General features: G+C 38.9%; 1 protein-coding gene across 2 annotated transcripts in view; it reads right to left on the bottom strand.

The window, feature by feature from the left end:
• Window positions 1-27,909, bottom strand: part of edc3 (enhancer of mRNA decapping 3 homolog (S. cerevisiae)) — a 127,246-nt gene that overhangs the window by 62,766 nt on the left and 36,571 nt on the right. For both annotated transcript variants that reach the window (XM_073025470.1, XM_073025469.1), the window contains exon 4: window positions 1,022-1,357. In XM_073025470.1, coding sequence (XP_072881571.1) covers window positions 1,022-1,357 — 336 coding nt within the window. The remainder of the gene's footprint in view (window positions 1-1,021; window positions 1,358-27,909) is intronic.

Below are 27,909 nucleotides of genomic sequence, written 5' to 3' on the forward strand. Positions count from 1 at the left end.
TTACACTCACATGACCAATTAGCCTACTAACCCCCAGGTCTTTGCGACATGGGAGGAAAAACCAAAGCACCTGAAGGAAACCCATGTAGTCGGAGGGAATGTACAAACCACAGAATCTACTTTGAAACATTAAAATCTGTATCAAACAGCTGAAACATGATAGAAATGAAAGAGGTGCAACACTAATCATGTTTACCCAACCCAAAAGGGGGCCCACAGAAATGCTGCAATTTCTATCACTAATCCAAAGTTGGTACCAATTTGAAAGTTAGGCCTCTCAACCAAGAAAATACATTATTCAGCAGCCTGGTCAGTCACCAGAAATCACACTTCTTCAAATCAGCAGATTAACTCCAGGGTTCAAAACAGAGCAGAGGAGTAGAAGAAAATTCTCCCAATGTACACTGCAACTTAAAAATTACTGTAATTTATCAAGGCATTTCACTGCACAAGGAGCTTTTTTTGTCATCTGCTATCAGTCAGTACTTGAGCATAGCTAGCATTTACTAGGGTTGGGGGAGACATTGTAGAAAAAACTCCAGTAATGGGCTTATGTGTAGTAATTGCCAGATCAACGCATCTGCAATCTTCAACACTCCAAAAGCACAAAATATTCCAAATATTTATTTTCACACCAAAACAGAACTGTAACAAAATTACTCAGAAATATTCAGGGATTGAAGTGCTTACACTGTAGGGTTACTTCTGGACACAAGGGAGAAATCCTAAATATTCCAATCCAGCCAACATTGCAATTTCTTTTCTCTAAATGGGGCAAGGTTCAAAATTCCACCTATTGTTTTAAAAACAAAAGCTTCAACTCCATTTTGGCCACATTAAAAATGCAATTTTGGGCATCTTATGAATAGATCGAGCTTGCTAGTCTGAAATCATCACACCTGAAACATTCCAAATACATTGTTAAATAAACCTTTTAATTTGCTCCACATATTTAATTGCTTAAAAGCTGTTCAACTTAAGTCTTTCTCCAACTAATAGCTTCAAAATTCATTAGCCTTACCAGTGCAATATTCTCTACCACTATGCTGTGGCACTGTGATTTGTCTGTAGACAATGGGCTCAGATTCTAGGATGTTTTCATCATGGCGATATATTGTTGGCTTCTCATTGGGTGTCCCTCTGGAGCGTGCCCCATTCCGTCTTTCAAAAGTATCTATCTCCTCAAACACTGCTGCTTTGTCAAAGAGTGCAAGGTTGCCTTCAAAATCAAAGTCTGTGTCTAGGATTACTTCAATTCCATCCCCAAAACATTCATCATCTTTATTTTTCATTGGTCCATTCTTTATTCCATTTTTCTTTGGTGTTGCTTGATTCGGAAGCTTGCTGCTTGAGGACCCTACATGGAAAAAGATGAAGAATAATGCTGAAATTGATATACTGAATGTATTTAACATATACTTGCAAAAACTACAGGAGTTCTCCCAGTTAGTAGTAACAGTTATAGTGGTGCAAGAAACATTGTGAACCCTTTAGAAATTTCTCTCTTTCTGCGTATGACCTAAAATGTGATCAGATCTTCACGCAAGCCCTAAAACCATTTGAAGACAACCCAAATAAAAAATACCACAAAAAACATTATACTTGTTCATTTATTTATTGAAAAAAAGATCCAATATTGCATGCATTTGTTGGAAAAAGTATGTGAACCTTTGCTTTCACTAACTGGTGTGATCTCCTTGTACAGCAATAACTTCAACCAAACGTTTCCAGTAACTGTTGATCAGTCTTGCACATTGGCTTGGAGGAATTTTACTGCTTCAACTCTGGGATGTTGGTGGGCTTCCTTGCATGAACTGCCTGCTTCAGGTCCTTCCACAATATTTTTATAGGATTAAGGTCAGGACTGACTCGGGCAATCCAAAACTTGAAATTTCTTCTGCTTTAACTATTCTTTGGTAGACTGATTTGTGTTTAGGTTCATTGTTTTGCTACATGACCCACTTTCTCTTGTACTTCAGTTCACCAACAGATAACCCTGACATTTTCCTGTAGAATTTGCTGGTACAATTCAGAATTCATAGTTCCATCAATGATGGCAAACTGTCCTGGTCCCAAGGAAGCAAAGCAGTCCCAGACTATGATACTGCCACCAACATGTTTCACAGATGGGTTGAGGTTCTTATGCTGGAATGCAGTGTTTGCTTTTCGTCAAACATAACACTTCTCATTTAAGCCAAAAAGTTCTATTTTGGACTCATCTGTCCACAGAACATTCTTCCAATAGCCTTCTGGCTTATTCACGTGGTCTTTAGCAAATTTTAGATGAGCAGCAATGTTCTTCTTGGAGAGTAGTGGCTTTCTCCTTGCGATCCTGCCATGCACACCATTGTTGTTCAGTTTGCCTGATGGTAGACACATGAACACTGATATTAGCCAATGCAAAAGAGGCATGTACCTCCTCAAATGTTGCCCTGTGGTTCTTTGTGACCTCCAGGAATATTAAAAGCCTTGCTCTTGGAGTGATTTTTGTTGATCGACCACTCCTGGGGAGAGTAAAAAATGGCATTGAATTTCCTCCATTTGTACACCATCTGCCTGACTGTGGATTAGTGGAGTCCTAACACTTTAGAAATGGTTTTGTATCCTTTCCAGCCTAGTGAGTGTCAGTACTTTTTCCACCAGGTCCTCAGAACTCTCCTTTGATCAAGCCATGGCACACTTCCAAAAACAACATGTGGTGAACATCAGACTTTGATCATGAAGACCCAGGTTTATGTTCTTTAAATAGGGCAGGGCCTCCCAATGCTCACATCTGATTGTCATCCCATTGATTGAAGCACCTGATTAATTTCCCCTTTTAAATCAACTGATAATCCTAGAGGTTCACATACTTTTTCCAACAAATACATGTAATTTTGGATAATTTTTCTCAATAAATAAACAAGTATAATGTTTTTGTATTGTTATTTAATTGGGTTCTCTTTATCTAGTATTAGGACTTATCTGAAGATCTGATCACATTTTAAGTCATATTTATGCATAAATAGAGAAAATCCTAAAGGGTTCACAAACTTTCTAGCACCACTGTACGCTTTGTAAGGGGGCTACTAAATATTCACTAAGATCAGGATTTTAAAGCACAGGATGTTAAAGCATTTCAGTCCCCAACTACCCTGTGCCGCCACCTCAAAAACAATTAGATCACGATTGATCTCCCTTAACTTGTTTCCTTCAGCTTTATCATATTATCTCATATGATACAGCAGTTTACAATACATTTTTGATAATGTAATAAGATATGGAATATTTTCATGATATAGAATTTAACATTAGCACATCAATTATCATTAACAACCTTAAACAAAGACAGCAAAACTCTGATGATCTATTTCCTGACTATTTGGAAACAGCAATGGTTCAGTATCTGGCTCTCAAGTGATGTTTGTCACACTCCCTTTCAACTTACCAGGGCACCAGCTTCCATACTCCTTTTAGTTCACTGCAGGATTTATTATACAATTATGTAACATCTAAAAAGTATGGAGGAGCATTAATAGGAATAATATCCAATAGTCTAGAAAATCTGAGTGCAGCAGAGCTTGACAGGTCATCGGAGTTCTACTGTAGCTCATGGAGAATGTTGCAAAATGTAGTCTAATAGAAAAAGAACAGCACTTAGCAGACAGATATTTATCTCTAAGTTTGTCATTAGGCAGAAATTGGTGAGTGTGAAATAGGTGAAAACCTCTACAGAGATCTAAAAAGATTTAGAGCGTCCACATTAACTCCAAAATGAACAAGACACCCAATTTGTTGTCCTAGTTTTATCAGTTAAAGCAAGAACATTATGGACAATTAGTAGATTTGCATGCTGTTTTTAAATCCAAGTGAAAGCCCTTACAAAACTAATTAAAATTCTTTTACACCATTGGTTCACAATACTTCATCCCACAATTATTTCACTATTCACTACCCAATCAAGTACACACTTAATTTAGGTTGTCATGTTGATATATGTGGAAGATTCATGTTTGCAATTACATTACTGCAAATTTTACATCTCAATAGGAACTATAAAAGTGTCTTGTAACTATTGCATGTTTTGGTATCTGGTATGGTTATGAAGTGCATATTAATTAAAGTTTCCATTGTACTTTACTTTATACATTTATGTTTATATTGTTTTATTCTACTTAGAGCTGCAAACTAGATCAAACACTGTCCACATTTCTCTCTCTCCAAGATGATGCCTGTCCTTAACATTTCCAGCATGCTTCATTAATGTCATGGAACAATGTATTATCGTGTAATTTTTCAGCATTTTCCCCCTACCTAATTTTTAAACCATAAAACTAGATTGTACAATTACATTATTTGCTATTTTACATGCAAAGCTTGGTGACAGCAAACTCAAATCAAAGCTGTACTTGCAAGTACATTTAGGACTAACAAAACCAAATTTGCAAACTTCAGAAGGTTAATTGGAGATTGGTAGAAAATGGACTGCAACCTAATATAGGAAATATCATTCCAGTAATCAGAGAGAAGTTGAATCAATGATTTTTAATGAGAATCCTGCTCATAAAAAGAAAAGTAATCCTCCATTTTGTCCAATCAACAACACACACAAAATGCTGGTGGAACACAGCAGGCCAGGCAGCATCTATAGGGAGAAGCGCTGTCAACGTTTTGGGCCGAGACCCTTCGTCGGCCCGAAACGTCGACAGCGCTTCTCCCTATAGATGCTGCCTGGCCTGCTGTGTTCCACCAGCATTTTGTGTGTTGTTGTTTGAATTTCCAGCATTTGCAGATTTCCTCGTGTTTGCTCTCCATTTTGTCCAATGTAAGCTTTACATATTTCCACTTATTGCATAATCTGTACATTTTAACAGCCTGTAGGAAACCCAAAAGTTTTCCAAAACAGCATTAGTGATCTAAAAGTTAAAAAATGGGTCAATGGAGATTTATTTTTTAAATATGACTGTACAGTAACAATACTAAGTTTGTGAACATAAAGACGGACATCAAAATTGGAGGCAAAGTGGAGAACGAGGAAAGCCATCAAAACATGCAAAGTGACCTTGGACCAGCTGGGAAAATGGGCTGAAAGATAGCAGATGGAATGGCAGACAAGGGTCAGGTGTTGAACTTGGTGGGATAAATCAGAGTAGGAGTTACACAGTAAATGATAGAGCACTGTGTGTGACAACAAAGAGATAAAGATCCATAATTCCTTAGATGTGGCATCAGAGTCGTAGAGAGAGCTTTTGGCCTTCTAAATCAGAGCATTGAGTACTCAGGAGTTGGGATACTATGTTGAAATTTTATAAGATATCAGTGAGGCTGAATTTGGAGTATTGTGGGTAGTTTCAGGCCCGAACCTACAGGAAAGACATCAATAAGCTTGAAAGAGCACAGAAAAAAATTACAAGAATGTTGCCAGGACTTGGGGACATGAGTTATAGGGAAAGGTCAAAAAAAAATTAGGATTTTATTTCCTGGAGTGGAAGAAAAGGATGAGAGATCTTATAGAAGTGTTCAAAATTAGATAGGATAAATACATACTGGCATTTTCCCCACATGTTGAGTGAGATTATAACTACTTAGAGTGAAATATTTACGAGGAACTTCTTCACTCAGAGGGTGGTGAGAGCATGGTGGGGGCTGCCAGCAGAAGTCGTAAATGCAGATTCAACTGCAACACTTAAAAAGAAGTTTAAATAACTATATGGATGAGAGGGGTATGAAGGATCTAGGTGTAGGAAGACTGGATGAGTGTGAACTAGATAAATTGAAGAGCCTGTTTCTATGCTCTAGTACCCTATTACTCTATGTGCAATATATTGACTTATAGCACGTGTGGTACAAGCCAGCCTCTAAGTGTTTGCTCTTCTGTTGCTGGCATTCTACCAAACATCAGCACAGAAATGTGACTGAACTCAAAATTCCAACATGGTCAATGATGATGCAAGGTACTCTCACCTTAAATATTTACAGAACTGCAGAGACTAGTCTATCTTAGAAAACTACTGATACAACTCATTTTAGCCCACCAGTAGAGCAGTGCTATGCAAAGCAACCCAGGAGCATTTTATCCTATGCCAACCTTTACTGTACTGAGATTCTGCAGATGCTGGAAATCCAAACTAACACACACGCACAAATTGTTGTAGCATTTTGAAAGTCTTGCTCTGGTACAAAGAAAGATAGCAAAGAGCTGCAGATTACAATAACTAAGTTGCTTTAACTTGGTGGAATAACATGCTTAACAAACTGCAATGACTATCACAGTGAGCAAAAAAGTTGCTGAACAACCAAGCTAATATAACATCACATGAAACATCAAGATCAAGCTGCTTAGGAGCTGGATTCTGGCAATCAAATACACCCAGTGGACTCTGTGAATCCTTATGCTGGCAAAGATCCCTGCTAAATGCACTTAATATATTTGACACAGAACTCCTGGAGCCAGACTCAAGATCAATGCACGTTACTTGACAACTTCCAAGTATTTTGAAATGCCAAATTGACTCTACATTCTGCATTTGGAGGTAACCATTCCAAGGAGTAAACGAGAACAAAGGGAGCATAACTCAAGTAGGAGTAATAGAATAAGTGGTCAAAAGTTTGGTTTAAGAAGTAGGCTTAAATAAGTGAGGTCACGGAGAAGCAATTTTAGACAACACCAATTTAGACTAATTATCTTGTATTTGGATGTGGTGCAGCACGTTCATTTCCGTAAAATGAGAGCAGAAACTTAACTATTTCACTCCATGATTCCAAATGTGTTCTGGCATTTCCTGAAGTTTGGAAAGCACCTACATATAGCTGTTAATTGGTACTTGGTAAATATGACATTTCTAGTTCCATTTCGGTGGGAATTTATTTCAGTGCAGAGTAGACCTTTCTAACCCTATGAACCACACTGCCCCAGTTACTTCTGACAACTCTGATTAACCCTAACCAAATCACGGGACAATTTACAATGACTAATTAGCCTACCCTTTAGACACTGGGAGGAAACCGGAGCACCATGAAAAAACACGCATTTCAGGAAGAGGACGTGCAGAGTCTCTTAAGAGACAGCACCGGAACTGAACTCTGAACTCCAATGCCCTGCACTGTAATAGCATTGCACTATCCGCCTGCAGTTAAAATTACTTTTCCAGTTGCCAACTATCAACCTTTGCAGGGAGGCAGCTTATGATAGAATCAAGATGCCATTCTAATAGTAAACATTAGAACTGAAATGTGTTTATTCAATTAAATTTGAGCAACCCTTGACTCTACTTTTGGATACTTTGGTCAAAGTAACCAAAGCAGTTCCAACTGTTGAATAATATACATATTTATAATCCACTTAGAATGTTATTGAAGATCCATCCAATCTAAGGTATTTAAACATGTGCAGAATCAGAATTAGGTTTAATATCACCAGCATATGCCGTGCAATTTGTTGACTTGCAGCAGCAGTACAATGCAATACATAATTTAAAAAAAAACAATTCCAGTAAGTAGTGAAGCTAACATTCTAGCACTGCCATTGGAGCTCATCAAATTACCTCAAGTGCTCAATTTCACTGTGGGTTATAAACTACATTTTGCTGCCTAAGTGATACTCATCTTAAAATTCAGTTTTGGGAAGTGGGTCAGTATACATCACCCATCCCTAAATTGCCCAAGGTGATGGTGGTTGTTGTGAGCCACCTTTCTGAACACCTGCAGTTCTTGAGACAACAAATGATTCTGGGAGCATGACTACATTAAGTGTTGCTTAACTAATAGTGGAATTTAATTGGAATCCCATTTAGGTAGCTGTTATCAAATATTAATAGAACTGATTTTATACTGTCAATCAGGCAAGGAATTACTCACCTGTTCAAATTAGATGACTCCAGTTCAAATGTTCCCTTTTATTCTGCATGAACCACAATCTAATCAGCACTACTAGGCACAGCGGCACCTTCATAGAATTAAAGCGTGCTTAAACTTCTGTTTAAACATATTATATTTGTGTACGAAGTCCAAAGGAGTACTTCCAATGAAATAACGTGTAATTTATCAAATTAAGCTTCCTCATTTGCCTTCCTAGGAGTACTAGTTGCACTAGTTATCCTCATCTTCCCAGGTTGTCTGCCAAGATCCAGGATGATATCTACCTTCAGAGATATTATGCATCATTTTTGTTTTCTCTCGAGTGTCAGGGGCTAACACCTGGTAGAAATTAAGATTATGGGAGGTATAGATAGAGCAGACAGCCTGTTACTCCCTGGAACAAAAATCTAATACTAGAGGGCATGGATTTAGGTGAGAGGAGGCAAGCTCAAAGATAATGTGCGTGGAAACTTTTCTGTTCCAGAACTAATTTGAAAAAACTCAAAGTTTGCAACATTTCCTTGAGTGGAGCACACTGATTGAAAGACCATGTGATCAGAATGTACAGAACTGACACCTTGCTACCATATCTGAGAGAAAAATCTTTAACAAGCAAGTATTAAATTGTTTCCTGCATAGTTCACATAAATGAGATCCCGAGTTGGTTGACTTGTTTCATTTAGCAAGTTCTGTCATAATTGCTTGCTCTGAAGAACAGAATTATCTGGCAATTCTTTTAAATTCAAATACAAAACTCCACAAAATAGCAAGGTACAGTATATGATGTACACAGAGACAAATTACATTGCAAGCTGACCTCAGCAACAACTTTCAATTTATCTCCACTTCATGCTCAGATTGCAAGTTCTCCTTCAAGGCAGTAGAGGCTAAAATATACTTAATATAAGAAAATCAAGAGGCTAGAGCACCCAAAAGATTTTATACTACCCTGCTTTCCCTCTTGCTTTTGCTCTCAAAAAATTATTATAAAAAGGGGACAAGTAATAGTACAAGTTAACAAATTTCACCATCATGAACGTTTGCTCATGGAAATACCTTCTATGCATCAAAGCTTCAGCCAAGAATAGCTACTTTTTACAAATGCCAAATGAAAAGGACACCAAATAATTAAACCTCCGGAAACTGGAAAATTTTATCTCCACTGTGATTATGTAATTGTTCTACAGCAACAAGTCAATGTACAATTCTACAGGATATACAAATTCTTAATTGTATTTTTTTTAAATAAAGGACAGTAGTGGAACAGTTGATGAGACAAATATATCAAACTGCCAAATAGGCCAAATGTAATTTTTTTCTTGATCTTACAGCAAGTATTAAAATCTAAATATAAAATAACTTCATTAAACCAGTAAATGAAACCAGTTCTTCAAGTTTCCCAAAATAGTTATACAAACATATCCTACATTTGCAAACTAATGCATGTAAAAGTAACTTCTAAAGATAAAAGGCACCAGCAAACTTGGACAATTGATGGTGATTCAAAGGATTAAAATTCGGTTAAATTATATAGCAATGCAAACAGCAACAGTCCATGTACAAAACACACATGCTATTTTTAGCTGTCAATGAACAATAAAGGCAGGGGAAGAGTCAATGCAAGCAGAGACTAAGCATATTTCACAAGTAAATGCTTTGTGTTGTCATTTTCACTACATCTGTTATTACTCATACCAACAAATCCACAATTGATCAAAGTAACTTTAACTGTGCTTTGACATTCTCCTACTGACCGATTCCAAAATTGGTTAATTTGAGAAACTTGCCCAAATTTCATAATATCCTTCTGTTAAAAAGGGATCTGCAGATTGAGGAAACCAGTATCTGAAAGGGTCGTAGAAGCAACAAAAGCCCTCAGATGCAAGCAGGTAAATACTTGGAGCGATTTTTTTTTAAATCACAGGATTGTTGGAAAGAGCAAGTAGTGATTATTGGATAGCCATGTCAATAAGTCAGCAGGGACAATTAGAAGGAATGATCCCCTGCTGTACAGTATAATTGTAAGAAATATGTTTAACAAGTGGAATATAAATTAAAATCATAAAATGCAGAAACCTGAAAATAGCATTAACTAATATCCAAACAAATAAATGCATGGTGTGATCCATCACATACAAGCATAGGTGTAGATTCCAGCAATCAAACTATTGTATGGGCAAAGTCCAATACAGTGGGTTCTGATTAACTTGGACCAGTGTATTTTGGCTCAACTAAGTGGCTGCTACAGTTAGCCGAAGTTGCATGGAAATAGTTAAAGGTCTGAATAAAAAAGATCTGAATGAGTAACAACGTGTATTTAAATGAAATACAGAACAAATCAGAATATTACAAATATCTCTATATTACTATAAAACTATGCAAGTTCTTCTATCAGTTATCAGAGGAATTCACCTACCATGTTATTTTGACTGACTGTAAATGAACTTAGCACAGACAATGGATTGCCTTCATTCAAGGCTTTAGACGATTACATTCACAAAATCTTCAGGTTCATTTTTACATTCCAGATGATTTTTGATACCTTCAAATTCTTCATAGTTCCTAACTGTTGAACTAGTGAAATTGTTTCATATTCACTCCCAGCTGTTTCTGGCCTGAATGCATGAAACCATGGTGAGCATAACAGTTCCAAATTCCCTTCCTGATTATTTCTCACCAATGATCAGTGACAAAAATCACTTCATTCTGAACACGAATGCAATTGATGCTATATAAAAACTGATTGTTCTAAGCATGGTGCAGTGTCCAACGGCTACACAAGAGCATGCAACTGACGCTACTTAGAAACTGTTTCCTGCTCCAATTAAGTGGCATAGTGTCCCAAATAAATGAAAGGAATCCCGGAGATTTTCTCAATTTAGTTTCTGTTCTTAACCGTTGCCCTAAATAAACCGCTGCCCCAATTAACCGATGGCTCAACTAACCTCAATCCACTGTATTGGCAATAATGACAACACAAACACATTTGTGTAGTTCATGAGGAAAAATCTTGCACACGAACTCTCAGTCGTTATCCAAATTTGGTATGCTTGCTTTGATGTTAATGACCATCCAATAAGCCTGGTGATACTGAAAAGTAGCATGATAATAAAAGTCATTTCAGCTTCTAACTCCAGTTAGGATGCTCTAAATGATGGTCGACAGTCTGAGAATGAGAACATATTTCAGCATGGCAAGAACTTCAGCAATGGACTAAGAAACTGGTTAACAAAATAATTTTGCGCCCATAGATGGTAGGAAAATGTTTGAAGCCTGAAAACTTGCAGGCTGGTTTTGAAAGGAATTTCACATGCAGTTATCTATCATACCTAAAATGCAATCTAGTTATAAAAGACAACTTCAGGCCAAGTTCATAATACACTGGAGGTGGTCATGAACTTCCCAGTTTCAATGTACTTTTGCTTTTCAGTACCCTCAGAAGTCATGGTTCAAAACCCAATACAGTATTGGTTTCACTGTCCAAGCCAAAATAATACAACTGCCCTGAGGTTGGAAGGTTAAGTTGAGATATTGTGCACTCTTCTGAGAATGCAGACAGGATCTGATGGCATTATTCAAAATGGTAAACTTCTACAGATGATTAGTCAACATGAACATCACAAGCAAGTAACTCTAATGTGAAATTCATGAGCAATTTCTTTACAAAGAATAATCAGAACATGAAGTTTCTTAACATAAGAGTAACAAAATGAATGATACGGTATCAATTAAAGATTAAATGAACAACATTAAATGGGAAACAGGACAGGTGTGAAATAACCTGGCAGGTGAAGGCCTTAGTTGGTGCATAAACGCTGGATAATTGTAGCTAAAATTGCATTGAATTGAGCCTTTTAATAGTGTTATTTCTGGTGTTCTATCACAATGTTATGACAAGAACTACTGCAATGAGCTGGCAATGAAGCCTTTCATCAGGATTCAAGATAGAAAACAAACATTTATTGTGAACAGTCCCTTCATGCATCAACTTTTTCCAGACGCTGAAATTACCTGTTAAGGGTTATTTTTAAAGCAAACCTGTTTTGGGAATCTGAGCAGGCTAGTTAGATATAAACGCAAAAGACTGTGCAGATTTGGAGCAACATGCACAAAATGCTAGGGGAACTCAGCAAATTAGGCAACATCTATGGAGGACGTTTTGGGCCAAGAACCTTCATCAGGATTGGAAAAGAGGAAAGGGAAGTACCACCCTGATAGCATGATCATCAATTCCCCCTCCCCCCTCTTGTTTTTATTTCTCATTTTGGTCACCATCTCACCCTTTCTCTTCTCCTCACCTACCACTGGTTCTCCTCCTCTTCCTCTTATTCACTGATTTACTGTCTTCTCCTATTAGATTTCTTCTTCAGCCATTTCTCTTCCACCTATCCCTCCCCAGCTTCTTTATTCCCCATCCCCTACCCACCTTCTCCCTCATCTAGTCTTACCCATCACCCAGCTTGTACTGCTTCTCCTTCTTTCTTATTCTCACTTCTGCCCACCTCCTTTTCAGTCCTGATGAAGGGTCTCAGCCCAAAACATCAACTATTTGTTCCTCTCTCCTCCCTGAGTTCGTCCAGCATTCTGTGTGGCTAGTAGATATATGGCCACTCCAAATAAGAACTGTGCAATTATCATCCATGCAATTTGGAGTAAAACTAATGAGCAAAAGAATTTAGTTTACAGTTTGCAGGTTGCATTAAACCACAAAACGAATAATGGAAACACATTTATTTAATTTTCGATGACCTAAATGTAAACCATGAGAAATTAGGAAATCAGAAGTACATGCCTTTCTGTCATATATGTACTACAGATTTTCCCACAGATATGACACTTCATGGTTAAAACTATCTGACAAAATCTTTCTCATGCAAACACCAAATGCACACAACGGGTCACGCAATCCGAGAAGTACACAAACACCCGACCTTTGAAAAAACTAAATGCAATTCTTAACCATCAATTCAATAGAACTGTGAGCAGCCTGAAATGATCAGGTACTTTACCCATAAAGCAATAAATTTATTAATGATAAATATAGTATTTATAGTTTAATTACCATTTACCAAGTCAAATACTCCTCTAATAAAAGTTTGTAGTTTTGTCTGTAGTCTGGCTTCATAGCCAACAGTGGTGTGATAAAATTTTAAAACGACATGAAAATCACTGTTACATAACTTACTTTAGTATTGGTTGTTTATTGACTTCTGTCACACAAGTATTATAAAGTAGAACTTTGGACCTCAGTTGGCACGCTATGAGACTTTGAGGTTAGCAGCAGTAATTTGCTTGTAACCAGAGACCCTGACTGAAAAACTGCCTGCAACTGCAAATTTTTACAATCTGCAAGATGTACAAAAAAAATCCACCTTGCTTGACATATGTAAATTGCTAACCATTAACTTGTAAGAGTACAATGCTGAATTTGTAGTACAAATGAGAAAAACATCAGTAAATAAAAATATTTTGAACCATAGGCTTTACTTTAAATAAAATGAGGTGGGGAAAAGCAGGGGAAAGAAAAAATCCTGTTCAGGATTTGAATTTTGTGAGATGCTTGGTTGCATATCATATTCAAGTTCAAAGTAAATTTATTATCAAAGTACATACATGTTACCATATACAACCCTGAGGTTCATTTTCTTGCAAGCAATCACAGTAACTACAAGAAATATAATAGAATCACTGAAAGACCACACCCAACAGGAAGAACGAACAACCAATGTGCTAAAGACGACTAACCGTGCAAATACAAAAAGGGAAAAGAAATAATAACAACAACAACTAAGCAATAAATATCAAAAACACAACTGAAGGCGAGCCCACAGGTTATGGGAACAGTTCAGTAATGGGGTGAGGATATCCCCTCTGATTCAAGGACCTGATGGTTGAGGGGTAATAATTGTTTCTGAACCTGGTGGTGTAGCCTTGAGGCTCCAGTATCACCACCTTGATTGCACCAATGTGAGAAAAGCATAGCTTGGATGGTGGGGGTCCTTGATCGTGGATACTGCTTTCCTACAACAGCACTCCATGTAGATTTGCTCATGGATGGGGAGGGCAATACACATGATGGACAGGGCTGCCTCCTCTATATTTTGTAGGCTTTTCCATACAAGGGCATTGGTGCTTCCATACCAGGCTTGGGATTGCATTTAGCCTCACAGTCACAAGTAAAAGTGAATATAGCATTGGGCTAAGCACATAGCCTTGTGATGCACCTGTGCTGATGGTGATTATGGAGGAGCTGCTGTTGCCAATCCAAACTGACTGGGGTCTGCAAGTAAGTCAAGGATCCAATTACACAAGGAGGTTTGAGCCCAAGGTCTTGAAGCTTTTTGATTAATTTTGAGGGGGTAACAGTATTGAATGCCAAGTTGTAGTTAATAGAGCAGTCTGATGTATGCATCTTCAATGTCCAGATATTCAAGGTTGTATGAAGAGCCAATGCAATGGCATCTGCTGTAGACCTGTTGCAAAGGTAGTTAAATTGGAGTGGATCCAAAGCTTCTCAGGCAGGAGTTGATGTGTATTATCACCAACCTTGCTATGTACTTCATCACAGTGGATGTAAGCGCTACTGGACGATAGACATTGAGGCAGGTTACCACATTCTTCTGAGGCACCGATATAATTGAAGCCTACTAGAAGCAGGTAGGTGCCTCAGACTGCTGAAGCGAGAGTTTAAAGGTATCAGTGAACACTCCAGCCAGCTGACCTGCACATATCTTTAGTACTCAACAAGGTATCCCATCTGGGCCAGATGCTTTCTATGGGTTCACCCTCCTGAAGGAGGCTCTCATGCCAGCCTCAGAGGCTGAAATCACAGGGTCATTGGGAGCTGTGGGAGTTTGTAAAGATGCCTCCATGTTTTGATGGTTAAAGCAATCATCTGTAGCCTTCACTCTGCTTTTAGACTCTGGAACGCCCTTTCCAAGACCTCTTCAAACCCCACTGTTACAATCAGTGCCCTATCAACTGTCCACCTTTCCCAGTTAAGATACATTCAAACTTCTCATTCCATTCCTTTGAATAGTTTATAATTGCAAAGGGCGGAACACAAATGTAGCTTGCTGATTTTTTGTCTCAGGCAGCCAGCGTTCTCGGGATGTGCTGTAGTGGTTATATTCAAGGCAACACAGCTAAAAGCCAGATTAAGCAGCTTTATAATTAAGAGCATAATTAAATTTCAACAAGGTGGACATCACCCCACCCTTGCCTTCCAGCAACATTAACCTTTAGCATTATACACCTCCTACAACATTTAAAGGATTTAACATGGAGGTGGATTGTTCTTGTTTAGTAAGGGTGTTAAAGGTTATGGGAAGAAGGCACATGGGGTTGAGGGATAATAAATCAGATATGATGGAATGGCAGAGCAGACTCAGTGGACCAAATGGTCTAATTCTGCTCCAATGTCTTATGGTCTTATTATTACTACTCATGTAATATACAAGGTTAAAAAAAACAACTTAAGAATAATGATTCTCAACTACAGCTAACCAGCTGAAATTACAGAAATGTGCTGAGCATTATTAAATGAGAAAACTGACAATATGACAATGAATGAACTGAGAATCACACAAACTAGAAGCAATAGAGCATTTGGTCACTTAAACCTAACATTTAACAAACCATGGCTAATGTGATTGTATCTACAATTCTGTATTCCTATCTATCCACAGCGACCTTTCACCTGCTTTCTTCTCTGTTATCTACCAATCCTAAAAATATTCATACCTACTTCCAATGCCCCATCATTTTTAAATTAAGTAGCCCTGTCATAATACTTCTCACAAACTCTGGACATCCCAGAGATTTATTGCCAATGCTGCACGTTTGAAGTGCAGTCAAATTTGTAATCAAATACAACAGATAATTAGCACACAGCAAGCTCCCACAGTGCAATAGATACCACACTGTTAATTTACACAAGGAATGAACATTGGCCAGGACATAAGAGGAATTTATCTTCCATACAACAAAGACACACTAAGGGATATTTTAAACACAAGAGATTCTGCAGATGCTGGAAATCTAGAAGAACACATCTAATGTGATGGAGGAATTCAGCAAGTCTTGACAGCATGAATTGAGAGAAATAAACAGTCGACATTTGGAAAGGAAAGGTAAGAAGCCAGAATAAGAAAGTTGGGGGAGGTAAATGAGTATAAACTGGCAGGTGATACATGATACAGTTGCATGCTGCACATGTGAAAGCTTATAAAATCTGGGTTAATTTAACATTTTATCCCCATGAAGTGTTAATTACATGGCAAGATTATTTGTCAAGAGATTAATTATACATTTTCTAAAAGAACCTTGCTGAATTTTGTTCTCCAAACTTTGATGTAAGCCATTGTACAACAACCAGGTACTAATCTCAATTCCAATGCTAGCAGCATTATATTGAGCCCATATGGTTACTTCTTCAAAGTGAACAACCATCCTCTTTCATGTAATTTCCCTATCCTTTCCTTCTTCTGCAGCTAAGCAGAATATCTGCGTTGCTGAGTGATGAGCCTGCGCTGCTGAATGGTGTCGATGATTTTGCTTTACAAGCATGAATGCACTTCAGTTTTATAAAGGTGCTTCTGAATCAGAAATATAAGCAATGGACATCGCTATCAGTGGTTGCGGTTCAAGGTTTTAGTGATAAGATTACACTGTCAAGACTGACAAACGCAATCTTATCACATTTCCCTCTACTGCACGAAATGGAGATTAATGCAAGGTTTGTGATTTTAAAACATTTGTTCCTTTAATAGAAGTGACCTCGATCACATTAAGTGCATTTTACTAAAGAGCAGATAGCACTTGGACACCAACTTTTATCAAACCATTCTGACAAGGGTTTCTATGGACAATACTGGAAGACAAGATTGTAACTAAGATTAAAACTGACCCTTCATACCTTACATTCCCAAAATCCTGTCACAGAAATGCCATAAAACTTTTCTGTGCTGCCTATACATGGCTAGTATGAAAAGCTTGAATTCAACATTCTACTGAATTGCTATTTGCATGGTCACATTGATGTTACTTTTTAAAAAAATTTTGACTCAAACTGACAATACCACTACAAGTTCCCACAGATGACTACAGCAATAATGGAAAAACAGAATACTGTTGAAATAATGCTACTGCATTCTGATATTAAGGTGAAAGCAGATTTCTAGGACAGAATAGCAAGGTGTTTTTACTGCATACAGTGCCTGAATTAGTTAAGATATGGAATATCAAATCCAAACTAATTAATTACAACTGAGCATGTTGCAGACATTTTAAGACTAGTCTAGTGAAATTTATTGCAAAAATCCAAACCAAAAATCATTTTTTATGACCATGTCATTTTTTTTCCTTTAATGATCACAGTTTACTTGACTGAAGGGGAGGAGAAACATACAGATCCAATTACAGAAATCAACTATGTCAAACCATTCAGATTCAAACACTTTTACATCCAGATATCACTGCTTACAATTTTATGAATTAATCATTTACTGAGTCACCATGTTTGATTTTATTCAATTTGTCTCCAGATTGAAAATAATCATGAGCCAAATAAAATTTAAAAATAAAATTCAAGAAGATTAATTCCAACCAGGAATCTCATACCCACTGAATATTAACCATTTTTACTGAATCCTTTAACAGGTGGAAATTACATATATCAGTGCAGAAAGATGTTCTAAGTCCCAGACAAACATCAAAAAGGGCAAAGAAAACAAAAGGAGGAATTAAGTACAAGCAGGAAGGGCAGGGGTAGTAACAAATAAAGGTAAACTCAATTCACTTCCAAGCTTGCCCTTTCTTTTTTACTAATTGCAGATTTTATTTCACTGCCATGCTATTATTTAAAATTGATTTGTGAGAAACCATGGTGTCTGAATTGGTTGCTGCATAACTATGTTACAAAAGTAACTACACTCTAAAAGTACTTCCTGACTGCAAATCCATTTCAGATACTCCAAATTCAATGTAAAAGGAGCTATACAAATATATGCCAGCCCTTGCTGCTCTAAGTATTATTTAAATGGCCTTCAAAGCTAAATGATGGGGACCTTTCATCTGGTTATCCTTTATGAACTGGGTTTGAAGGTGCCTATAGAACAACAGCCAGGAAAATAATGAATTCTTCAATGCATTTTGTGCTTTCAAAAACCTACAGATTTAGTTAAAACTTCCTTGCAGCAAAATGTACATGAAACACCCACCATTAAATTGGTCAAAATAAACTATATTCATTTGAACATGCTGTACTTTGCAGTATTTTGATAGGCACATTAGTCAGCAGGATTTGCAAACTGAAATTAGTTTAACTAATTTGATTGATTTTTATTTGCATCAAGGGGAGTCAATGCACTTGGTGCAGACCACATGGACTTTAGCAAGACAAGGTCACAATGCAGCCCACAGGATTTCAGCAAGAGTAGCAAAATAGATACAAAAATAGCTCAATAAAAGGAAGCAAAGGTCAGAAGTTGACTGCTACAGATGATAAAACTTTGTATGGTTGCCAGTGAAGAATGAAGTTTTAGACTCCTGGAAAATACCCAGAGCAGGTTACTGTTGTTGACCATTTCCTACATTTTCAGTTTTTATTCCAGATGCCCATTATCTGCTGGATATTTGTTAACTTGTAAAGCTAAAAGGCCTGGTCAGTTGAGCAAAGATTGGAACTTAAATTTAATCGAAAAAAGGTCTGACATGACATCATATATTTGAAGGCATCTGAAGGAGTATACCAAGAGAATATGAGTAGATATTAAGATGCTGTCAGTTGAGTCAAGAAGCAAAGGGACCTTGGGGTGTACATGTACAGACCCTGAGAAAGCTAGCAAGTAAGTCATTAAGGCAGTTAAAATGCAGACAGGATGCCTCCAGTGGTGACTACGGCGAGTCCAAAAGTGTGAGGGGCCAAGACAGAATGAATAGAAACTAGTCTATTTGGCAGACAGACGGAAGTGTACAGCCCAAAGACTTAAAATAGTACAGTACAGGAACAGACACTTTGACCCATGACATCTATGATGACCATTATGCCAACCTAAACCTTGTCATTCCCTTCATGTTAGGTATGTCCTTTTAAATGGCTCTTAAACATTGGTAACATATATGTCTCCACCATTTCCCCTGGCAATATAATCCAAGCACTATGTAAAATTTTAAAAATCTCAAGTTCCCTTTCAACTCCCCCACCACCCCACACAGACCTTAAAGCAATGCCCTATCATATTTAACATTTCCACCTTGGGAGAAATAAACTGATCATCTTATTACATATGCCTCCCATTATTTTACTTACATCTATTAGATCTCCCCTTGGCCTTCAACACTCCAGAGAAAACAATCCAAGACAGTTTAACCTCTCCTTATACTCTAAACTAGGCGACATTCTGCTGAGGCTTTTCCATACCATTCTCAAAACCTCTACTTGTGAAGCTCAATATTCAAAGTTCAAAGTGAATTTATTATCAAGGTATATATATGTCACCATATACAACCCTGCTATTCACCTTGTTGCAGGCATACTCAGTAAATCCAAGAAACATAATACAATCAATGAAGGACCACACCCAACAGGACAGACAAGCAACAAATGTGCAAAAGACAACAAACTGTGCAAATACAAAGAAAAAGAAATAATAAATAAAAAATAAATAGAGAAAATTAGATGAAGAGTCCTTGAAAGTGAGTCCATAAGTTGTGGGAATATTTCAGTGATGGGGCAAGTGAAGTTATCCCCACTAGAAGAGCCTGAATGTTCCTAAACTTGCTGCTGTAGGTACTGAGGCTTCTGTACCACCTTCCTGATGCAAGCAGCGAGAAGAAAGCATGGACAGTCCTTCACAATGAATGCTGCCTTCCTGCAACAGCGCTCTTTGTAGATGTGTTCAGTGGTGGGGAGGACTTTACCCATGATAGACTGAGCCGTATCCACTACTTCTTGCAGGATTTTCTATTCAAGGCCATTGGTGTTTCCATACCAGGTGGTAATGCAACCAGTCAAGATACACTCCAGCATGCATCAAAAGAAGGTTCTCAAAGTTTTAGATGTCATGTCAAATCTTTGCAAATTTCTAAGGAAGGAGAGGTGCTGCCAAGTTTTCCTCATAATTGCACTTACACTGGGCCCAGGACAGATCCTCTGAGATGATTAACACTGAGGAGTTTAAAGTTGCTGACCCTCACTACCTCTGATCCCTTGAGGACTGGTTCATGGCCCTCCCATTTCCTCCTTCTTAGGTCAATAATCGGCTCCATGGTCTTGCTGACATTGTGTGAGAGGGTGTTGCTGTGGCACCACTCAGCCATTCAATCTCTCCCCTACAATGTTGGTTCATTACCATTTTAAGTCAGCCAATGACAGTGGTGTCATCAGTAGTATGATATTGGAGCTGTGCTTCATCTCACAGTCCTCACTGTGAAGCGAGTAGAGAAGTAGGCTGAGCACACAGCCTGTGCGCACCTGTGCTGATGGAGATTGTGGCCATATGCTTGCCAATCCAAACTGACTGGGGTCTGCAGATGAGAAAATTGAGGATCCAGTTGCACAAGGAGGTATTGTGGCCAAGATCTTGAAGCTTATTGATTAGTTTTGAGGAATAATAGTTTTGAGTGCCAAGCTATAGTCAATAAAGAGCATCCTGATGTCGAGATATTCCAGGGTTCAGTGAAGAGCCAATAAATGGTATTTGCTCCGGACCTGATGCACTGGTAGGCAAAATGGAGCAAATCCAAGTCACTTCTCATGTAGGAGTTAATATTTCGTTTTCAACTTCTAAATGCACTTTATCATGGTGGATCGAAGAGCTACTGGACAAAAGCTATTGAGGCAGGTTAACACATTCTTCTTAGGAACCAATATAAATGAAGCCTGCTTGAAGATGGTGCACACCTCAGATTGCTGAAGTGAAAGGATAAAGATATTGGTGAACACACCAGGCAGTTGAACAACAGTCCTTAGTACTCAGCCTGGTACCCCATCTGAGCCGGATACTTTCTGTGGGTTCACCCTCCTGAAGAACGATCTCATATTGGCCTCAGATTGAAATCTGAGGGTCATCAGGAGCTGTAGTAGTCTGTGAAGATGTTAGTCAGTTTGGAGGAACAACATTTCACTATTTTTTGACTCAATTAGTACTTGAAGAGCCATGACCTGCATGGATTAAGTGCTGGGATGTGACTAGTGCTGGCCATTCTTACCATAACTGCCTGAATGGCCATATTCCATCTCATTAGATATTCTATCATATGATTCTAAGTACAAATCCACAGCTCAATCCAAAATAATTTTGCACAAGTCTCAAAATGAAGACAAATAACTATCAGTTTCCCTCTAGTATGACTCCAACAATATTCTAGCAAACTTCTACAAATCAAAAAGAAAAACCGAGCGGATTTTAGTAAAATAACACTTGAACAGCATTTCCACCTCTCTGGGAACCTAACCTCCAACAAATCCACTACCAGATATCCTGTGCAATATACACCCAAGTATATTAGCAAATTTAACATCCGCATGCATTTCCTGACACCATAAATTACTACATTCATATCTGAAAGGGATATTGCCCAACTTATCAAACTGTAATTACACTACCTTGCCAGTGAAGTCGCTGAAACATGATCCTATCGCTAGATAGGAAATGAGTACAATTGCAGTCTATGTAAATTAACACTATTATAAAACATGTGCACATGGGAATTTAGAAATTGCAGCCACATATGATCAGATGATTTTAATGTAGGGGCTGAATTACATGCGCCCATGCCCTTATTACCCTCATTTTCCAAAAATGCTTCAACTGAAGACAAAGGCCTTCAAGCCTCATGTGAAAGATTAAAAATATAAACATCTAATTTGATAAGCTTAGATGGTAAACAGATAACACATCCAAAGGTCAAATTAGATTCATTCATGCAAGATTCAATTAGTTCATGCAAATGGAATATGAAATTCTATTTTAAATAGACTAATTAAATGAGTTATAAATTACTTATAAACTTCACTCCCCTTCACAGATGTACATGTCTTGGCTGGGCCAATTTAAAAACTTTAAAAAATAACTAACAACTTCTAGAACTGAAAGTAGGAAAGCATAATCATTTTAATACTTTAAAGTACACAATGTGCTTTTTCTAAAGAAAACATTGCAGCAAATGCATTTTTCTACCAAACTTAATTGGCTTAAATTAACCCACCTTGTTCTCTAATTTGCTAATGAAGTTTCAGTGTTTGCTGTGGTACCAATTACCTCTATGCAAGCATCACTGGAAAAAATTCCAATCAATCTAGCTCACACTTGTACAGTTCTTTCACAACCCCAGGATAACAAAGTACTTAACAGCCAAAATAGATTTGAAGGATAATCACTAATAGAACAGGAAATATGGGAATCATTTTGCATGCATCCAGTTTCCACCATTAGCATGAAAGGAAATAGAGAGATTATGTTTTAGGAAATAGTTGAAGGGAACTTACTGTGGCAGAATTTCAGTGCCTTTAAAGAGTCCCATGGGATCTCTTATGTCTACCCAAGAGCACAGAATGAGACTTAACTTTAATCGTCCCATCTAAAAGCTGCCACTTTTCCCTCAATAAGCACCAGGATAGATAAATTAGTTTGATTTGTCACATGTACACTGAAATGTTCTTAAATGAAGAAATGCATTGTTAGCATTAAATCAAATCAATAGTGGGAGAACACACACAAAATGCTGGTGGAACACAGCAGGCCAGGCAGCATCTATAAGGAGAAGCACTGTCGACATTTCGGGCCGAGACCCTTCGTCAGGACTAATGGAAAAAAGAGATAGTAAGAGACTTGAAAGTGGGAGGGGGAGGGGGAAAATGCGAAATGATGGGAGAAGACCGGAGGGGGTGGGATGAAGCTAAGAGCTGGAAAGGTGATTGGCGAAAGTGATTCAGAGCTGGAGAAGGGAAAGGATCATGGGACGGGAGGCCGCAGGAGAAAGAAAGGGGGAGGGGGAGCATGGGAGGGGGAGGGGGAGAGGGAGAGGGAGAGAAACAAACTAAATACGTCAGGGATGGGGTAAGGAGGGGAGGAGGGGCATTAACGGAAGTTAGAGAAGTCAATGTTCATGACATCAGGTTGGAGGCTACCCAGCCGGTATATAAGGTATTGTTCCTCCAACCTGAGAATCCACACTTAGGTTGGAGGAACAACACCTTATATACCGGCTGGGTAGCCTCCAACCTGATGTCATGAACATTGACTTCTCTAACTTCCGTTAATGCCCCTCCTCCCCTCCTTACCCTATCCCTGATGTATTTAATTGTTTGTTTGTTTCTCTCTCTCTCTGCCCATCACCCTGCCTGTTCTCCATCTCCCTCTGGTGCTGCCCCCCTCCTCCTTTCTTTCTCCCGAGGCCTCCCGTCCCATGATCCTTTCCCTTCTCCAGCTCTGTATCACTTTCATCAATCACCTTTCCAGCTCTTAGCTTCATCCCACCCCCTCTGGTCTTCTCCTATCATTTTGCACTTCCCCCTCCCCCCACTACTTTCAAATTTCTTAGTGTCTCTCTTTTCAGTTAGTCCTGACGAAGGGTCGGCCTGAAACGTCGACAGGTCTTCTACTTATAGATGCTGCCTGGCCTGCTGTGTTCCACCAGCATTTTGTGCGTGTTGTTTGAATTTCCAGCATTTGCAGATTTCCTTGTGTTTGTGCAATAGTGGGAGAAGCCCATTATTGTCACCATGTTTCCGGCGCCAACATAATATACCCACAACTTGCTGACCCTAACCTGCATATCTTTGAAATGTGCGAGAAAACTGGAGCATGTGGAAGAAACCCAAGTGGTCATGGGGAGAACATACATTCCTTTCAGGTAGCAGCGAGGTTTGAACCCCAATCTTAGACCCAGTGTTATAAGATAGAGAAGGGTCACAATTTAGGTCAGCAAGTTAAATAAAATAGAGATGTAACAAATCAATTTTAATGGTGAAACCAATTGAAAATATGCCTTAAGGAATTGCAACAAACAAGAAATGCTATTACTAAAAATTAATGCATTTGCTATCTAATCCTTTGAAAATAAGACTTATCCAAATACAAAACTTCCGCAGGTTAGTCTGGCTGGCTGAAACTGAATTGTCTACAAGTGGAGTTTGGTGTTAGGAAAGGTTTTAGTTTTAATCCCAAGAGCTCAGCTGCAACACATGCTGGCTGTGCAGTATTAAATTCTTACTATTTTGAGTCGTTGAAGGTAACACCCATCTAAACAAATAAAAAGTATTCCATCACATTTGCAAACTGCAACTGCGGAGAAGTTTTGGAATATAAGGATAAGAGTTTCCTGGATCATAAGTTACAGGAGCAGAATTAGGCCATTTGGCCCATTAAGTCTGCTCCACCATTACAACAAGGCTGATCCATTTTCCTCTCAGCTCCAACCTCCTGCTTTGCCCTCCTCCTTTCATGCCCTAAGCAATCAAGAATCTATGAACACCTGCTTTAAATGTGGTATACATAAGGACTTGTAGCAAGATATAATCAGGCCTCTGAAATGTTTTTGACACCAAGGTATTTCTGCATTTGTGTTTTTTTGTTAGTGTACTTGAAGGACCTGACAAACGATAAAACCAAATATTTCTCTGGACCTGACAGTAACCTGGTACTTAAAATGTTAATATGATGACAATTTTAAAAAGACTTTCTGAACTGCTGTAAAAACACCTCAAGGATCTTCCCTTAGATCAGAATGCTGCTATTTCATCCAGGCAGGCCTATATGTAACCACAGATTTAGGAACTCTCAAGTTCCCTCTAAAATGGTCGAACAAGCAAGCCACAGCTGTTACCTCACTATCACATTAGTGCAGCTTTATTCCACTACCTATCGAGGGTATTTAGGGATGGAAAATAAATACTGCCTTTGCCACGTACACCCACGTGCTAGAAAAGAGAGAGAAAAAAAATTTAAGGCCAGCTATATCAGTTGAGGCCATACAGATATCCTAGAAGCTTAATATTAAACCAAATCTATTTCAGACATTAAAGTTACCATTTCTGATTAATCCGTCAAGGTTTTCCATCATCAGCACTAATGAATAAACTATTTATCTCAATATTTACTGTTTAAATTGGTTGTCATATTTGTCTAAGCAAGTGTTTGTATTTCACAGTTAATCAGCTGTGTAGTAAAAGTACACAGGACCTTTTGTTTACTTTAACAAGTTGTTAGAAAGTTTGCTGGTATAAAAAAAACACAAAGGCAATAATTGCATAGTATGAGAGAGAAAAATAAGGTGGAATGAAATCTGGATTTTAGAAATATTTTGGGAATAAAGGAAAAATAAATCTAATATTCACCAAAACCGGAGCACCAATCGTTAGTTGGAGAGCTCCAAGAGAGGAGGTGCCGCACAGGTCCGGGAGCGAAGTTTAAAATGGGAAAGCTTCATGGGAACTCGGCTATAACCGGCGAACCAATCATGAGTTGGAAATTGGGAAGGTTCAGGCATAAAAGAGAGACACTGCCTAGCGGAGTGGTCTGAGGCAGAGTGGTAGGGCTTTGGCTCATTTGGGCTTCGGCGAGGTAAGTGGGGAGGCGCACTTCATTTTATTTCCCCCTTGCATTTTTTTTTTGAGGAATAGAGAGCATGCTTGTAGGGTTAGTACTTTGCTCTGGGTGTCAGATATGGGAATCCTGGGAATCTTCCAGTCTTCCAGATGGTCACATCTGCGCCAGGTGCACTGAGATGCAGCTTCTGAGAGACCATGTTAGGGATCTGGAGCTGTGGCTTGATGACCTACAGCTTATAATGGAACCTGAGCAGGAGACAGACAGGAGCTACAAGGAGTTAGTCACCCTGAGGCTGCAGGAGTTAGACAAGTGGGTGACTGTCAGGGAAGGGATGGGAAGAGCTCAGATAGTACAGAGCACCTCTCTGGCCATCCCCCTCAGTAATCATCATCTTGTTTTGGATGCTGTTGAGAGGGTTGACCTGCCAGAGGACGACCATGGCAGTCAGGTCTCTGACACTGAGCTTGGTTCCGTGGTGCAGGAGAGAGAGAAGATGAGGAAATCAGTAGTCATAGGGGATTCCATAGTGAGGTGTCAGCCTGAAAGAGATACTCGCATGGTGTCTTGCCTCCCAGGTGTCAGAGTACGGGATGTCTTGGATTGGGCGCAGAGTACAGGTGTCCCCCGTTTTTTGAACCTTTGCTTTATGTCAACTTGCTGTTACGAAAGACCTACATTAGTTAACTGTTTTTGCTAACAGAAGGTGTTTTCAACTGTTACGAGAAAAGGCAGCGCACAAAAAAAGGCAGCGCGCGCCAAGCAGACTAGCTCCTCCCCCAGAACTGCATTCTAGCCGGCATTGCTTAAACATGTGCCTGTGAGCATCTGTGCTTTATGTCGATTTATTTTGTGCATCCGTTAGCAAAATGAGTTCTAAGGTATCGGAAAAGCCTAAAAGAGCACGTAAGGGTGTTACACTTAGCGTAAAACTAGGCATAATAAAGCGTTTCGATCGTGGTGAACGAAGTAAGGACATACAGTAGTGAGTTTGGCTAAGGGTTTGTGGAAGGTGATGAAGATGATGGTCATGGGATGCCAAAACCTCTTCAACAAGAACTGACAGATGAAGAGCTGATGAAGAGAAAAGGATAACAATTGAAGCCAAACACAGTAATGAACGGCTGGGAAGTGAAGACGTCCAGGAACTGAACGTGAAGCAATTGCGTGAGATTTTCACTGTGATTGACAACGCTGCAATGATTGCAGAAAAGTATGACTTTAATTTTGAAAGGGCACATAGGTTTAGGGCATATTTGCAGGATGGTTTGAGTGCTTACAAAGAACTGTATGATAGAAAAATGTGCGAAGCTAAGCAGTCAAGCATACTGTTGTTTTTCAAGCCTTCCACATCAGCCACAGCAGACGACGAAACTTGACCTTCGACATTGAGACAGGCAGACATGTGACCTGCCTGCCCTGATGAAAACAGACGATGATGAGATGACATCCCAGTGTCACACCACCCCAACCTCCGACGACTCAGCCTAACACACCATCATCAGTGTCCTCACTGTCTTCCTGATTCCGGTAAGTGAAAGTACACTGGGCATACATTATTTCTACTTTATATAGGCTGTGTATTTTTATGTGTTATTCGGTAGCTTCATAGCTTAAAGGTTACTGGAAAAAGTGTTTCTGCCGCGAGTGCTGCTGAGAGTGAGATTTTCACTGCGGTGGACAGTGCTGCAATAATTGTAGAAAAGTATTCCTACATTAGATAGGCTGTGTATTTATCAGATCATTCCTGCTTTTACTATATGTTACTGTTATTTTAGGTTTTGTGTTATTTGGCATGATTTGGTAGGTTATTTTTTGGGTCTGTGAACGTTCACAAATGTTTCTCATAGAAATAAATGGTAATTGCTTCTTCACTTTACAACATTCCAGCTTACGAACCGTTTCATAGGAACGCTCTACCTTCGAATAGTGGGGGAAACCTGTATTCTGAAGGGAGAGAGTGAATGGCCAGAAGTCTTGGTACACCTTGGTACCAATAACATAGGTAGAAAAAGGGAGGAGGTCCTGAAGAGAGAATTCAGGGAGTTGGGTAGGAAGCCGAGAAGCAGGACCTCTAGGGTAGTATCTCAGGATTGCTGCTTGTGCCACATGCTAATGAGTGCAAGAATAGCATGATCAGGCATATTAATGTTTGAGAGGCTGGTGTAGGAGACAGGGCTTCAGGTTCCTGGATCATTGGGGCCTCTTCTGGGGGAGGTACGACCTGTACTCAAAGGACAGGTTACACCTGAACCCAAAGGGGTCCAATATCCTAGCAGGCAGGTTTAATAGAGCTGTTCGAGAGGGTTTAACCTAATTTGGCAGGGAGATGGGAACCAGAGTGATGGGACTGAGGAAGGGGTAAACAGAAATACATCAAAGATAACTTGCAACAGAGATGATAGAAAGGACAGGCAGGAGATGAGGCATAATCACAGCCAGTGGGATGAGTTACAGGACAATACAGGCGTGGTGCAGTTAAAACATAAAGCGACAAATACTGGACAGAAAATGTTATACG

Source organism: Hemitrygon akajei, chromosome 21 (genome assembly GCF_048418815.1).
Source record: "Hemitrygon akajei chromosome 21, sHemAka1.3, whole genome shotgun sequence".
In the NCBI taxonomy this organism is placed as follows: Eukaryota; Metazoa; Chordata; class Chondrichthyes; order Myliobatiformes; family Dasyatidae; genus Hemitrygon; species Hemitrygon akajei.